Below are 16,071 nucleotides of genomic sequence, written 5' to 3' on the forward strand. Positions count from 1 at the left end.
AAATGTTTAACTAATTCTGGAATGAGGTTGAAAAAGGGCTGAAAAATCATCATTTCACTGTTTGGGCACTCCACTACGAACTCAGGTGGCCAATCCTTTTCAATCAAAACAATATCGTAACCATATGTCAAGTTCTCCCAAAAGAGAGCCTTGCTGTTCCTGGGTATGTTCCCCACCAACTGGAGCATTATCTCATATAAACGATGTGAGACACTTCTCTTAGCATCCGGTGTTCCCACTTAAATATACTCACTCGGCTCGCATGAGGCAAAATAATACTTTCGGTTCCGGAAGAGCTATTGTGACTTCTGCAGCGCTGTCTAGCATACTCGCTGCCCATTCCCTGTTCAGAAGCAGAGTCCTCAGCAGCCTGGGCATGTCTATTTTTAATCCCAGTTACCTTCTTTTTTTAATTTAGGTTTTTGAGTCATTGATTTTGTCTTTTTTAATGATGTAGTCTTATAAGTATTGTGATTTCTTCTGTGGTTTCACTTTCTCTTCTGAACTGACTGTACACCTGTCTATGGACGCATATCTGATGACGCCAAAGAGGAACATGTATCCTGATACCGGTCAGGTTTTCTAATGTTATCACTATTTCTAAGGTTGCGTTTCTTCTCAGTGGTTTCCTGTTGAGGAGACCGACCCTGTGATTGTAATTTGATTTGTATTTTTTTGTTTATTGTCCCATTTTGTTCTTTGAAGAGGCAGGTTCTTGCTTAGTTATCCTTTTCAGAACAACTCTTAACTAGTGATTTGCCATGTCTGGCTCCCAAATTATCTCTACCTAGCGTAACATATGTTTCTTCAAAAAATTATAGGCATTTCCCGCTCCTGCTGTGCAGGAGTGAACTCCCTCAGGCATTGGTGTATTTCCAATGCTGCTGCCTCCCCCTTTGTTACTGGCTGATACTTGGAACATTGCCCATTGCTTTCTTTCCCTAGTCCAGGGAAGGTGCTGCCCCATACTCTGTACCTGTTTCAGTACCTCTGGCAAGACAACCAGGGTAGGGGGTACCATGTGTTCTGGTATAAATGGCAGCGAAGACTGTACCTCAAATGGCACAGTTTTCCCCTGGGGGACCATCCCCATTGACAAGCAAATGGTAATTATTCTGTGGTTTTTCTGCATGCCCGTTTGGGGGGAAAACTGCTTCAAGCTGGCTTTTTTTTTTTGGTGCTGTCCAGAACGGAATTTGCTCCTGACTGGTGGGAATCTTTAACATAACTGTATTCAGTGTTTGTGGGCTGATAAAACCGTGGTAGCCAATTGGAGTTGTGTAGCTTGAGCAATCCTCGCTGGTTGACTGAGTGTTTTGAACTGTAAGATTTCTGTAGATTTTTACAAAATCTCTGTATGGTGTATGCATTTCTGCTGCAGTTAAATTAGCTGTTTACGATGCTGTGTAAAAGCAGTTAAGACTGGCCATGTCACTCCTTCTTTACTGAGCGGACTGAGTATAACATTTTCTGTAGTGTGTGGAGGGCGCCTTTTAACCAATTTCTATGATCTTGTTAAGTTAGAGGGATTTCTAGTTCCTCACATGGAGTGTATTCATCTGATGTTCCATCTACGCTGTATGTGTGAAACTTGTGTGCGAGCAATTGGGGAATTTAACCCAGGAAAATAATACCTCTGACCTGAATGATTTGTGTGCCTCAACCATGAAGGTAACGTTTCCACCCATAGCCTGGAGACCATATTGTAACAATTTCATAGTAACTGCATGTCTGCAGTTCTCTGTGAAAAAGCTCCTTCTTCCTCAATGTCCGACATTGTTTGAAAGAAAAGAAATTAGTGGATGAATTTATGGAGCTGGGGTAAGCACAATGTGGAAAGTTTTACCCTACAAGCTTGAATAACCTACAGCCAATACATGGCGTATTGGTACTCAGCTGAGGTGGATTTCCCTCCCACCGCGGACGTCTTCGGTTTGGAGGGGAGTAGGAGTCTCTGAGAACACAACTGAACTGCTCCAGTAGAACGTAAAATAGGAACCCAACCAAAGTTGGCAGCACTTTGTCGTGTAGTTCAGTCTAATCCATACGATTTGTGCTTTTGTTGGACAACATTTTTGGGGCAAGGTGACTAGTCTGATTCCTGGCACCCCCGCAGCATATGTTGGCCTAGACTAGCTCACAGTGCCACCATGAGCCCTGCTAACCCGAACCGAGAGCGAATGGTTTCTGGCAACAACTGAACATGACACCCGTGACCTTAGGGGATCGTGGTAACAGATCTAGAACTTTTTGCTCAGTTATGTTATGTTAATAATTATTTTTAAAGCACACGTACACCCATAGGTTTTATGGCGCTATTTCAAGGAGACAGAAGTACAATTCCTAAAAATAGGACCGCTTGAAGAGCCATGTTTTCAAGAGCTTTCTGAAGCCCAAAAGATTGTCACAACTTCTAAGAGACCGAGGGAGAGAATTCCAGAAAGTGGCCGCTAGATAGCAGAAGCTGCTGCCTCCTTGCCTCTTTTTGTTAAACGAAGGGGTGGTGGCTAGGCTGAGATGGGCAGACCGTAAGTTGCGCTGGGGCTTATAGTTGACTATCATATTTCTTATGAATTTCGGACCATTGCCATGTAGGGCTTTAAAAGCAGTGCATCCTGTCTTAAAGGCAATCCTTTGGGCCATCGGCAGCCAGTGTAGTTTCTCCATGCCAGGCCTTGCTGACTGCCATTTAGGTTGTTTCCAAATCAGTCTAGCCGCCTGATTTTGGACCATCTGGAGTCGTTTTAGAGTACCACTGGAAGACCAATATACAGGGCATTCGAAAAATCCAGTCGAGAGAGTACAAGGGCTATTACCACTTGCACAAGTGCTGAGTGGATCAGTAGATGTGTAATTTTCCTCATTTTTCTTAGTTGGAAGAAGCTACAGGATACCACAGCTCCCACCTGTCCTTTAAATGAAAGGTCAGCACTAAGAATCACCCCCAAGCTTTTGACCGAGTTGGACGCTGTAGGAGTGTGGATACCTGACTATGGTTGCCCCCAACTTTTTGCCTGGTGTTTTGCTGGTTTTCCGACTTAGTTGACCTGGGACCCTGCTATTCAGGGCCCCAGGCCTACTGCTCTCTCTGTAAAATGGATTCCATGTACCTTAGGTACATATCTAATTGGTACTGGGCCCCCTTATCAGACCCTGTAACTCAGGGCCTAGGTGTACCCAGGGCCTACCAGGGGCTGCAGCATGTATTATGCCACCCCTGGCTGGCCATCTAAATCTGACACAACTGGCTGTACGACAGCTGGGGCAAGGTGGTGTAATCACCCTTTGCTTTAGATATAGTATACCTATATCTAACCCTAAAATGGACATATAGATTCCTATCAGTCACTCCTATGGCAGGCCTTAACAATCCTGAAGGCAGAGTGCTTGGAATCATGTGAGATGGTGCTCTGGCATGAGCTGAGCCCGTTTGCAGCTTGCGGAACCAAGTCCTAATAGCTGTTCCATGATAACGCATACCATATACTCTTAAGTGCATTATAATCCTCGCGGTTATATGCCAACTCTGGTATCGCTTTATCAAAACATGTCGAGTAAGGTGTCATACGAATTGGAATACTAACCCCTCGCCAATTCTGGCGACGGGGTTAGCCTTCCACCCTTCTAGAGGGACACGACATGTATGTAACTGTGAACCCCGGTTAAAGTTAACTCAAGCCTCCACATCACAAAATGGATGCTGTCACCACAGACACAAGTCTGACCTCCTGCTGCTGGGAGTCCTTCCAGCGAGGGAGGCTTGGACAAAGGGTTTCCTGTCAGGGGCGGTGCTAGCACCGCCCAGACAGGGTTTTGTGTATCCTGGGTAGGCAGGGCTTTAGAGGAAGGTGACTGCAAGTGCCACCCCGGTGCTCACTATGCATAGGCCGGCTAGAACCAGTTCCAGGGGCACACCAGCCCCTGAGCTGGGAAAAGTCCGGCATGGGAAAGGGGTGTAACCACCCCCCTTCCTGGTCCCACCCATGGGCAGGACCTAGTCGCGTGCCAGCCCCTTTTCCTAGTATAAAGATAGGAGCGGGCCCCCTTCCAAATTAGATCATCTTTGAATCCTGAAACTACTTTCTACGAAAGGAACTCAAGACTTCTTCTCAAGATTTCTCCCTTGTGACTAAGGAGTAGTCACCCTGCACCCGCAGGCACCATCTAAGAACACTGCGGTTTGCTGCACGTCCTTCCTCCGGAATCCGACCGACCAGCACGACGAGACCCGGCTTCCCTGGCACCTCTGACCTCTACCTACATCATCAGCCCAGCTGAGATCTGTGGGTGTGACGAGACCTCGAGGGACCGGCCATCTTCAGAACTGCACGACGCTTATCCAGCACGACCGCCGAGGGATCCTCGAGTGAGTGCTTTGGGGTTCGAGAAGCCCTAACCCTGAGCAGCTCCAGCACCGAAGTCCAGCCCCCCAGCATCCACCAGATCTGCGTGGGGCCCTTCTGCTCTTTGCTGCTCACCGCGTTGTCCGGCTACTTGCCTGCTGGCTTGTGGCCCTCTTGACGATGCACCACGACGAAAACACCGCTGGTCTGGTTGCTCCAGACTGGCCCTTGCTCCCCTCCAACAGAGGATCACCCCGGACCCTCCTGGTCCACTCCAGACGCCATTTTAAGTCCACCGCGTGGGCTTGCATTTGCCAAGACTTGTTGCCCCAATACTGGGTCCAGCGACGTCGACAGCAGATACCTTCGTGGGACAGCTCGCACCTCCATCCTGGTCGCCGACAACGCCTCCTGGTCCGTGAGACTGCAGAGCCCAGCGTCGCCCACTCACCTGGTCGAGGTGACTCCATCCGGTGCCATCCTGGTGCCCATCTGATCACTGGCTAGTGATTCAGGACTTGGTCCCCTCTGCTTACAGGTATCCTCCATCATCGATCCAGGCTTGGATCCCTCCGAATCTCTTCACTGGTCGCCTGCCAGCAACTTCTTCTTTCAGGCTCCATAGACTGCAACGAGGATTCCCGACGTCTTTCCAGACCTATGCAGCCGCAGCCCCTGGGCTAGGTAACCTCCGCATTTCGGTGCTCCAGCATAGCCTCACTATCCAAGGGTTCAGATCCTTTTTCGTTTCAGCTCTACCTAGTCGGATTCGTCCGATAACACTAACTTTACGAAATCTACCATCCATAGACTTTGTCCCGCATCCCGCGTGAGAGTGCACACTCTGCACCCGATCCCCCTAGGCATCCTGCTAGTAATCTGAAGGTTCAGTAGTCAAGTCCTAGCGATCCTAAAGTCTATTAGAGTAGTACTTACCTGCTAGTAATTTCGCATTCCACTTTGGTAGCATATGGTTTTTCGTGCCCCTCGGGCATTTGTGTAAATTGTGCGACTTTGAGTATTTTCATAAGTTTTGTATTGCGCTTAGCACCCTGTCCTCATAAAGAGTCCAGGGTTGTTGTGTTCTAAATAAATATCCTTTTATTTTCATACCAACTTGTGTGGTGTCCTTTCACTTGGTGTTCAAGGGGTATATGTGATGGTATAACAGCTGGCTTAACACGCCCTCTAGAGTTTAGCCTAAAGACTGCTCTTGTCCATGCTACTAGGATAGCTGGTCTACGGTTGACTTACAACCGAACATCAATAAGGGTTGTTTGGACTGATACATAGTGATCACTAGAATAGTGAACACTGAATATCAGGCCAACTTCTCACAGACGCCATAGGAGGAGAGCCTATATCGGTAGGCCAGAAGTGACGGCCCCAGCTAAGCTCACTCTTCCCGGGCAATACTAATTCAGTCTTGCCCGGGTTGAGTTTGAGATGGTTTAAATCCATCCAATGCTGTATATGTAACATTGTTGCCTGAAACTCGACAACAGAGTCCGGGGAGTTCAAGGGGATTATCAACTGCAGGTCATCAGCATAATTAAAGATGGTAATTTTACGGTCCTTTAGAGAATGTAACAAGGGTCGAAGGTAAAGATTGAATAAAAGTGGTGAGAGCGATGAACCCTGCGGCACCCCCCGCAGAAGGAAGATATCCTTGGGGCTGTAAATGTTCCAAGTCTCACTGATTGTGTCCGATTGGTAATAAAGGACGCTATCCATCTGAGAGCGGGACCCCTGAGGCCGGCCTGCTCGACACGGTTCAACAGTATATTATAGTCGACCGTGTCGAACACGGCCGACAAGTCAAGGAGTACCAAAACCTGATGGATGCCTTTGTCTGCATTAATTCTTAGAGTATCCTGGACCGCGAGGATCACAGACTCCGTAGAGTGTGAGGGACAGAAACCAGCTTGGTTCGGTTCTAGATAATCTGACAGTTCAATAAAGTTTGAGAGACATCTAGACACATGGGCCTCAAGTAATTTAGACAGGAAAGGGAGAAGGGAGATAGGCCTATAGGTGGCCATATCTGAGGGGTCTGCTCCAAGTTTTTTCATAAGTGGGACAATCGTAGCGTTTTTGAAGTTGCAAGGGACCTTGCCTTGTGAGGGAGAATCGTTCAAGAATGGAAGAATTGTCGTTGGTAGGGCCAGGCAGATCTCTTTCAAGATATGTGGTGGACAGATGTCATTTGGTGATCCTGTTTTAACCCGGACAAGAAGCTCCGATAGAGTTTTTGAGTCATTAGGGGGGAGGACATCAAGGATTTGAGGATTATTATAGATGTCATCTATAGGTTCCACACTATGTAGACTATGGATGCTCCTCTTTATAGTAGAGACTTTATCTATGAAGAACTTAAGTGAATTACAGAGTTCCTGAGTGGGGACCTGGATGGGGGCAGCTCTCTCACTGTTACATAGGTCGTTTACTATATTAAAAATGTCCTTTGATTTGTTTTGAGAATTTAGTATTTTAGTTGAGAAGTAGTCAGCTTTACTTTTTAAAATAGTTTTTAGATAGTTTCTACGGGCTGTGACAAACTCCTCCTAATCTTGCGAGGTATATTTAGCTCTCCATTTCCTTTCCTTCTGACGCAAATCAAGTTTTAATTTCTTTAGGTCAGAGGTGAACCATTTATGAGCATCCCCACCACATGTACGAGTGAATTTCACTAGGGGTGCATGAACGTCTGTGGCTGCTAGTAACCAGTCCGTAATTTTTCCTTCCATGATATCTACATCCTTGCAGGTTGTAGGTAACGTAGATATCAAGGTGTCTGTAAGGGCGAGAGAATTTATGGCTTTCCATTTTCTGGTAACACCTCCTGCCAGGGGTAGAGATTTAATATAGCGCTTAATGGTAATAGCAAATCGGATTAAATGATGATCCGACCATATACAAGGTGTAATAACAGGGGGCGAGAGTAAGAGATTTGAAGACCACATTTGATCAAGACTATGACCTTTTTCATGAGTGGCAGAGTGAATGTGTTGTGCCAGATTTAGATTTAGGTCACTCGTGCTTACTTGTTATCAGAGAAATATACAGAGAATACACAATGGGATGTTTTCAATATATTTATTGAACCAATGTTATTCTTGTATAGTATACATATGCTGTGATCAGTTGAGAGGAGCAGATGAAAGTGATTACAAGCGCCAAAAGAGTAAATAGATACTGTTCCACCATGGTGCTAAAACAGTGTATATATGCAGGCATATAATACAAGGTAGTAATCTGGCATACTCCTACTATGCACGCCCTACTATGTGTACCTAGAGTGTGTAGGTGTATTGCTAAGAATTTCAACCCATTGCCTGGCGGAAAATATTGTAGGACCCCCGTCCTGGTCACAAACTGGACACTCCTAGCCGAGATGTCAGACCGCTGCGTGGTGAAGCCTCCGCATGCAGGGACCCTCTGTCAGCTGTAGTGCCTCCTCTACTAATCCTATGAGATGCTTATTTATAATAAAAAGCATCCTTGTGATGTAGGTATAGATTAGTAATGTTATGGATATGTAGATTCTCCTGGCTCCCCATGGATAAAGATAGAACGACATTTGTACATTGTGTGTAAAAGGCCTTGTACTTTGTGTTCGAGGCATCGTGATGCAGGATGTGTAAACAAAATTAGATTCCGAGAAACGAATCCAACATTGTCACATACACGAATATGTGCAAAAGGTCACCGCAATAATGTTGTGCAGAAAAGAGGGCAATGTAAGGAACTGTGCAACTTTGCTACATGGAACTAACCCAGGCGTTGCTAAATGTGCAGCATTGCTACATAGGCTTAACACTTTAAAGCATCTCCCGAACCATTTTGAATATACCTACTAGTTGGGTCATCTTCTACAGATACTAATTGAAAGGAATGGGTATTTGATAATATGTAGGCTTTAATCCCGGCAGGCCACAGGTAAGTAAAGAACACTATTTTGATATGCATACAATTTGTTTGAATAAGTTCCTACTTGACACTAAAAACAATACTTATTAGCACACACTAAAGCTGTCTCCATGCGCTGTTAAAAGTACTTCTAGTGGCCAGTATTCGTGTCCTTGGAAGCATGCTAGTTAGAGATGCGAATCACAGTTCGCCCATTCAAACTAGGTGTGCAGTGGATGCGTTGGTCTGCCAACTACCTTACCAAGCTGCACTACGAACAATTGCACCAGGCTTGTCAAAGCTTTTGATTTTAGATATTTTTTATGTTGAGGAAAATTTGGACGGAGCACAGGAAACGGAGTAGTGACAAATCGCCTATTTCCCCAAGTTCTGCTGTTTTACAGCTCCTCCAGCCCATTCTGTCTTGCACGTTGAGGCTGGTATTAAGTTTGAACATTCACATCCAACCAACTTCTTTTTTCTTTTTTCTTTTTTCTCTGCTGACAGGTGAGGTTGGGAACTGAGATGAAAAAAATTGTGGCCGAGATTGAACAGCTACGCAGGCTCCTGAGAAAAAAAGAACAGACCAAATTGGACATGGCTCACAAAATGACTGAGGCAGAAAAAGCTGATAAAGCAGCACTCTCACGTCCAATAGCTGATCTCGAATCCCTGGTGGTAGAGATTGAAAAGAAGTGCCAAGAACCAGCATCGGAACTCTTGAAGGTAAATTACTCCGTGATACTGTTCAGTACTCTGTGTAATGTGTATGTGCGTGCTCACGTCATTGTGAAATAGATGTAGGATTTTTCAGATGAGTTCTATGTACATTGTGCCTGTGCATGCAGACTGCCTAACCAAATATACAGACTGGTTCTACCTTAATTGCAGGACATTATCATAATACAAGGATAGCTGATGGTGTCTTAGGAGGGTTGAAGCATTTCCGGGTTTTAAGAATAACTATGTGGGATAAACTTACTTACCCTAAATGGGAGCCACTAACCTAATAGATGCCCTGTAAATGTACTTCTGGCATTCATGTGTAACCATTTACACCGGCTTCCAGGAGCACCGGGCCCTTGGAACTTAATATAGAGCTGGACCGTTATAATTTGTGCTTCGAAATGGGTACATGCACTTCCAAGTCTCTGGTGTTAGTAGCTCCTTATTACAGCCTTTAATCCTGTCCGTAACTTGAACGTTTGGGCAGAATGTCTACTGCTTCTTTCTCCTCAGTTTCTTCTTATTTACATTTGTTTGTGAGAGCTAAAATTCTCATCTTTCAGCGTCCCCTAACTTCAAAACTACTCTAACAGGAGGTCTTGGCCTAAGTGGTTGGCAATCACATCCTGGATGGTCACTTACAGGATGACTAGCGTTCTTGCCTTCTGCAGTCAAGGGTCCATGGTGTCTCATTTCTCCAGTACTGCTGAAAATCCACAACTTCACAGCTTGGGTTTACATTCAGGCAGAATCTCTGGATCTATGTGCTTTGACAAAACAATATGCACCCCAAGTGCTCCTCCTGGAATCTTTACCAGTCCTTTTTCTAAAGTGTGTATCCTGATCCCTCCCCTACTGCCTTTGGTAGAAAAAATAAACTCTTTCCAGGATCTGATGAATACCGTTTTATTGGAGTGCTTGGTGGCAGTGAAAACTAGCATTACTTGCATATCAAACACTCAGGAAATTGAACAACTTTTGCTCTTAGTAGTAAATCTATGCAATTGTTAATGAAATACATATCTAGTAATCCATCCCTCCAAGGGCTTCACATGATAGAAAATTGGTCACCCCTGATTCTAAACAGTAGTTCGAGGGTTTCTGGTTACTTTGTTGCATGCCTACTACAGTCCTTACACAAGGATCCTGACAAATAGCTGGTTGGCTTGTTTCTTCTAGACACACTTGGAGCATTCCCTCATTGGTAGCCGTTACTTCAACCCTAAATTGGAGGGAGTTAAGTCTCTAAGGCACTGCTTGAGTATGACCTGCACGTGGGCTTTTCATAATCTAGATCTATTCATTACTGATGAGGACTGTGAAGCTTGTCAGTCCTGTTACTGCGTGTATAACTGCCAGTTATCTTTGGCCCAAAGGGGGCATATATTGAAGCAGTCAGCCCTTAATTGAGTTGATGTGGTTGAAGTGATCACTTTAGTTTTCTATTGTTCTTTTTTTTTTCTTTAGTGGATCACTGGTGGGGTTGACTGGGTGGGCTGTTTTTTTTTCTCTATCTCCAGGCTTCGTTCTTTGGATGAGATGAAAAATCAATTTAAGCTTTATTGGAAGGACTTTTTAAGTTCCTTCAAGTAAGAGATTTTCTCTTGCAGAAAGGCGGTGGAAGGGTCAGACGTGAGAGAATAAGTCATCAAAAGAATTTTGTCACGAAGAGCAATTTCAGAATCTAGTGTCTGAAAGTCTCCTTATGTGCCCAGGAAAACGCAAGACACTGCAGACAATTTGCAGTGCTATATGTTTAAATCTCCCAAAGGATACAGCAATTGCCAATAAGGCTATTTAGACTGTCTTCTAAATCATGAGATAATGAACTAACAATAGCAATATTTATTATGTGTTAGTAGCAGTTTCAAAATTGGCCCATGCTAACCCAGCCGGGAATGCGAGAGATTAACATGATATGACCTCCTTTAGCCCTTCTGCATTTCCTGGTAACGCAGGGGTAAAGTGGGTAGTAAAACATCTATCAATGCACTGGCTGTCAGGCAAGTTTCATGGAAACACAAGACTTCAGGGCTCTTGATAAAACTTCACCAATTTAAGTTTGACTATTTGGAGGCCAAACCAGCAAATTTCCATGAAGCTTATCTATTGGCTACATTTAAGTGACTAATAGCAAGAATCCTGGTAGTGGCCTCCCCTACAGCACTAACAGTACTTGAAACTGGATGTACTACAACAGTTGGTGGAGAGTCACGGTGATGCCCCCTAGTGGACTGATCTTTTTTATTTTAAGCCACAAACAGATACTTTACAAAAGAACTGCAAAAAAAATACCACTTTGATACTCTTTAACATAAACGTAGGTAGGGCACATAAATAGACATGGAAGAAAAGAAAAAGAAAGACGATCATACTATAAAAGAAAAACATGAGAAAAAAAATCCAATAAATCCCTAATCCCATTGGAGACAGGACCATATCCTATTAAATCTTTGTCGGGACCGATGTCCTTGAGTTTTAACTAATGCCATCTTCATTTCATAAATTTCCCTTAGCAGTGTCCAAAATTCATTAATACGTGGACTCGTACTTTGGATCCAAGAGCGGGCGACACAGTCGTGCACAGGCGGAGACGATAGAAACAAAAGGTTTCGTAAGGCGACCCAACTCAAAAAATATTCCCATTATCAGCTCTTTCCAGAGGATAAAAAAAGAGGTTATCATATCCAGACCAGGTCTCCAGAACAAGAGCTATACTGGATCAGAATTAATTCAACTTTGGACATGCAAGCAACATACGATTAAGATTTGCAGCATATTCTTGACATTTCGGGCAAAATGATTGATCAGCGACGACATTGTTGCCTCATTTTGAAATTCGCTCTGGAGTGTAATAATAAAGCATGAATATTGTTCCATATTGCTGTAGCTTATGACTTATTGAAGTTGCAGCTGAGTCAATTGTTTCTAAGGATTCCTGTATCTCTTCTACAGTAATGTTACAATTAAAAATCCGACTAAGTTTTGCAGCAATTTGTAGACCATTGCTTATGACACCGATAAGCTTTTGGTAGGTTCGTCCTATAATCCCCTGCCTGGTAGTATTGAAAAAAATAGACCAAGTCTCAGATGGACTATTCAATTCTGATAGCCCTGTCCGTGAATAAAGTAGTCCTTCACCTGTAGATACTTAAAGTGAGTATGCGACAGACCAAATTCTTCTTTCAATGATGTAAAAGATCTAAAACCCTGCCCATCATATAGATGACCCAATCGCATCATGCCTTGACCTAGCCATTCCTGTCTGACACGGTCATGAAATATACTAGTGAACATGGGATTCCCCCTCACCGCAACATGTTAGTAGCATTCCTAATTACCTTGAATTTGACTCGCTTGTAATAGTTTGGGTAGAGTGTATTGTGCAATAGAAACCCAATATTTTTACCTTCAGCCAGTTGGTACAGAAGCCAACTATGGTTCTTTAAAAGTCCACTAATTAGACTCTGTATTTGCCCAGTAAATGCAGCTGAAAATTATAAGCAAAAATCTGGGAGTTTGAAACCGCCTTGCTTATACAGTAGTTTTAAGTAACTGATAGCTCTCCTGGCCCGCCGGTATCCCCAGACAAAACTACCGACAGCACTATCCAAACGTTTTAAAAAGTGAATGGGACTTTCAATGGGATTGTGCGGAAATAATACAAAAACTTCTGAAGAACATTCATTTTGATAATGTTGCATTGCCCATATATACAAAGGGGTAACCAATGCCAACTGCGCACTTTTGTCACTACCTTCATCAATAGTGGTTCATAATTTAATGCAATAATATCCTTAATTTGACTACTAAGGCAAACGTCTAGATAGACTGCCGTATTTGTGACCTCTAAGGCGTTTGGGGGCCTCTCGAGTTGAAAGTTTAATATAGTCTCTGTCTTATTAAGGTTTAATTTATAGCCAGAAAAGTAGCCAAATCGCTGTGCTTCGGAAGTGATTGCACCTATAGCATTAACTGGTGTTGTCGAAAAAACAGCGATATTGTCCACGTAAGCAGTCAGTTTGAGATCCGTCCCATTTAAATTAACTGGATAGATATCAGTATTCAGTGATGATTGTTTGATAAGACTCAATGTAGATAGCAAACAATACCTGGGAGAGCGGACACCCCTGCTGCGTACCCCTTTGGACCGAAAAAAAGGAAGAGGAATGCCCATTAAGCTGAATAGCAGATTTTGGGTTCTTGTACAGTTTCTGTACCGCCGAGGTAAACCTTTGACCGAGGACCATTGAAGACATTGAGACCCATAAGGTACCCCAGGTCACTCTGTCAAAGGTCTTCTTGGCATTCAACATTAGCATCCCAAGCTGCAAACCTAGTTCACCTGAAACCTCAAATGCAGCAATCGCACAATTAATATGTGCTGCAGTGTCTCTTCCGGGAACCAAGCCATGTTGTTGCTTTGACACTAATAGATGTATCACGGAGCAAGTCTTAATGCAAGGATTTTAGAAAAGTTTTATATCCGCGTTAATCAACGCTATGGGCCTATAAGAACTCATATCATCTATGGGTTTCCCCTTTTTCGGGAAAACAACAATATTGGTTACGTTCCAGGAAGGGGGAACTTCTTTTCTTTGCATGATTGCGTTACATAACTCTAAATAAATCGGACCAGTTTATTTTTGAATATCTTATCAAATTCAAGCAGAATCTTTATCCTCCCCAACTGCCTTGCCATTAGGCAAAGAATTAACTGCTTCCTCAACTTCCCCCAGACTTATGTCTTCTTGCATAGGTTCGGAGAGCATTGAATCTAGTACTGGCAATGTAGACTCTTGTATATAATCTGCCGCGATTTGTGAATCCAAGCCTGCCAGGTCGCTATACAAATCAGTATAGAATGCCCTAAATTGTTCTACATTATCCCTGGCCCGAGTATAAACCAGACCATCTATGCCAATAATTTGTTTGACCTGTGATTTAGCCCTTTGGTCTGCAATTTGATTAGCCAAGTCTTCCCACCCTTTCACCGTATTCATATTGTTTGTCTCTATACTTTTTAAAATTGTTTGCAATTTTTATCCCTAAGCTTTCTTTTTAATTTAGCCCATACCTCGACTACCTGTTGGTAAATCAATTGCTGATCCATATTTTGAGTGCCGATAGCTGTAGGATCCTGCCGGTCCAATTCCAAACAAAACTTTTGTTCCTGCTCCATCTGGCAATGACTATGCCTATTTTGTTTGATAATATATTGTAACGTTGTCCCTCTAACAGAGGCTTTTAAGCAGTCCCATACTGTTGCTATACCTGTTGAGCTCAAGTTATCTATGTAATGTAGTACTGTACGCATAAAATCCACATATTCTGGATTGCTAAGGAGATGTCTGGGAAAAGTAAAATCCTTGATCGATCTCTGAAACTCCTGACTGCAACTGAACCGTTAGCATAACCGGATTGTGTTTGGATGTAATTTTTGGGCATACTGCCACAAATGCGTTCTCTAAAGTGGTATTAGCAAAAATTATATTGATCCTAGAGTAGTGTTTATGCCGAAATGAATAAAAAGTATAGCCGGGTAAGTTGGGAAATAACCTCCTCCATGAATCTTCTAACTGATGCAGGTGAAGCAATTTTACAATTGCAGCCCTAGTCCTACACATTCTAACAGGAGCACCAGCATTTGTAGTATCAATTTTTCGGTCCAAAATACAATTAAAATCACCCATAACAATCCTATCACCAGCCCATTCCAATAGGCCTCGTAACTTAGTTGATATATAACATCCGGACAGTCCGTATTTGGCCCATATACCATGCAAACTGAATACATCTGCCAATAAATCATAATTTGAGAGGCTGCCCATCTACCTTTGGAATCCGCAAGTGACCTAATGACGCGAACCGGGCATCTCCTAGATTTTAATATAGCCACCCCTCGAATAGAGATAGTCTGTGATGTACATACAACAACATCCTATCCTAATTGTTTTAACAATGCTCTATCCTTATATGCAATATGCGTTTCCACAAGCCCCAAAAGTGCGCTTTAAATACTCGTAACTCTTCTGCTTCCAGATGTCACTTAACAGCTTGATTCAGTCCTGCTACATTCCAGCCCATACAAATAAATTCTAACATTAAAATAACCTTGTTAGCCCAATCCAATCATCAATCATCAGTATCATATTTGCATGCACCTCCCTTGATTCTTTGCCAAAATGAATTTAGCAATGTTGTGGCTTTTTATACCCTCCCAAACCCCCCTCCCTTACCTACCCCCTCCCCCACCCCAGTACCTGTGAAAAGGAATCTCCCCCTTCCTTGCTGTCCCAGAGTGATTGACAGCTTATCAAAGACGCCCATTCTGAGCTCCCCCCACCAGTCCCCATGCGCAACAAAGTGTCTCAAATACCCACTAACCCCCCTGCCTATAGCAAAAAAAACAAAAAAGGGATTTACCCCATTTTACAGTCAATAAGTATGGCCTTGTATCCTGTAGCCACCTATAGAACAATATTTGCTATTTCACAACTTTGATTCACTCAATCAATCAAAGCATTTGTATAGCGCTTTACTCACCTGGAGGGTCTCAAGGCGCTAGGGGAGGGGGGGTCCGCTACTGCTCGAACAGCCAGGTCTTGAGCTGCTTCCTGAAGGCGAGGTGGTCCTGGGTCAGGCGGAGGTGGGTCGGTAGGGTGTTCCAAGTCTTGGCGGCGAGGTAGGAGAAGGACCTTCCCCCTGTGGTGGCTCTTCGGATGCGGGGGACGGCGGCGTGGGCGTGGCCGGTCGATCGAAGCTGGCGTTTGGGAGCGTAGAAGTTGAGGCGGCTGTTGAGGTATCCTGGGCCTTGGTTGTGCAGGGCTTTGTGTGCGTGGGTGAGGAGACGGAAGGTGATTCTCTTGTTGACCGGGAGCCAGTGCAGGTCGCAGGTGTCCGGAGATGTGGTTGCGACGGGGGATGTCCAGGATGAGTCGTGCTGAGGCGTTCTGGATCTGCTGGAGTCTCTTCTGGAGTTTGGCGGTGGTTCCAGCGTAGAGGGAGTTGCCGTAGTCCAGTCAGCTGGCGACGAGGGCCTGGGTGACCGTCTTCCTGGTCTCGGTGGGGATCCACCGGAAGATCTTGCGTA

At 44.1% G+C, this 16,071-nt stretch overlaps 1 protein-coding gene across 1 annotated transcript in view; it reads left to right on the top strand.

The window, feature by feature from the left end:
• The window catches only part of LOC147748523 (E3 ubiquitin-protein ligase TRIM39-like), a 409,493-nt gene that overhangs the window by 142,708 nt on the left and 250,714 nt on the right, over positions 1-16,071 (top strand). The window contains exon 3 of the mRNA XM_086962828.1: positions 8,760-8,978. Within this exon, the coding sequence (XP_086818954.1) occupies positions 8,760-8,978 (219 nt within the window). The remainder of the gene's footprint in view (positions 1-8,759; positions 8,979-16,071) is intronic.

This window comes from Lissotriton vulgaris, chromosome 1_1 (assembly GCF_964263255.1).
Source record: "Lissotriton vulgaris chromosome 1_1, aLisVul1.2, whole genome shotgun sequence".
NCBI classification, from domain to species: Eukaryota; Metazoa; Chordata; class Amphibia; order Caudata; family Salamandridae; genus Lissotriton; species Lissotriton vulgaris.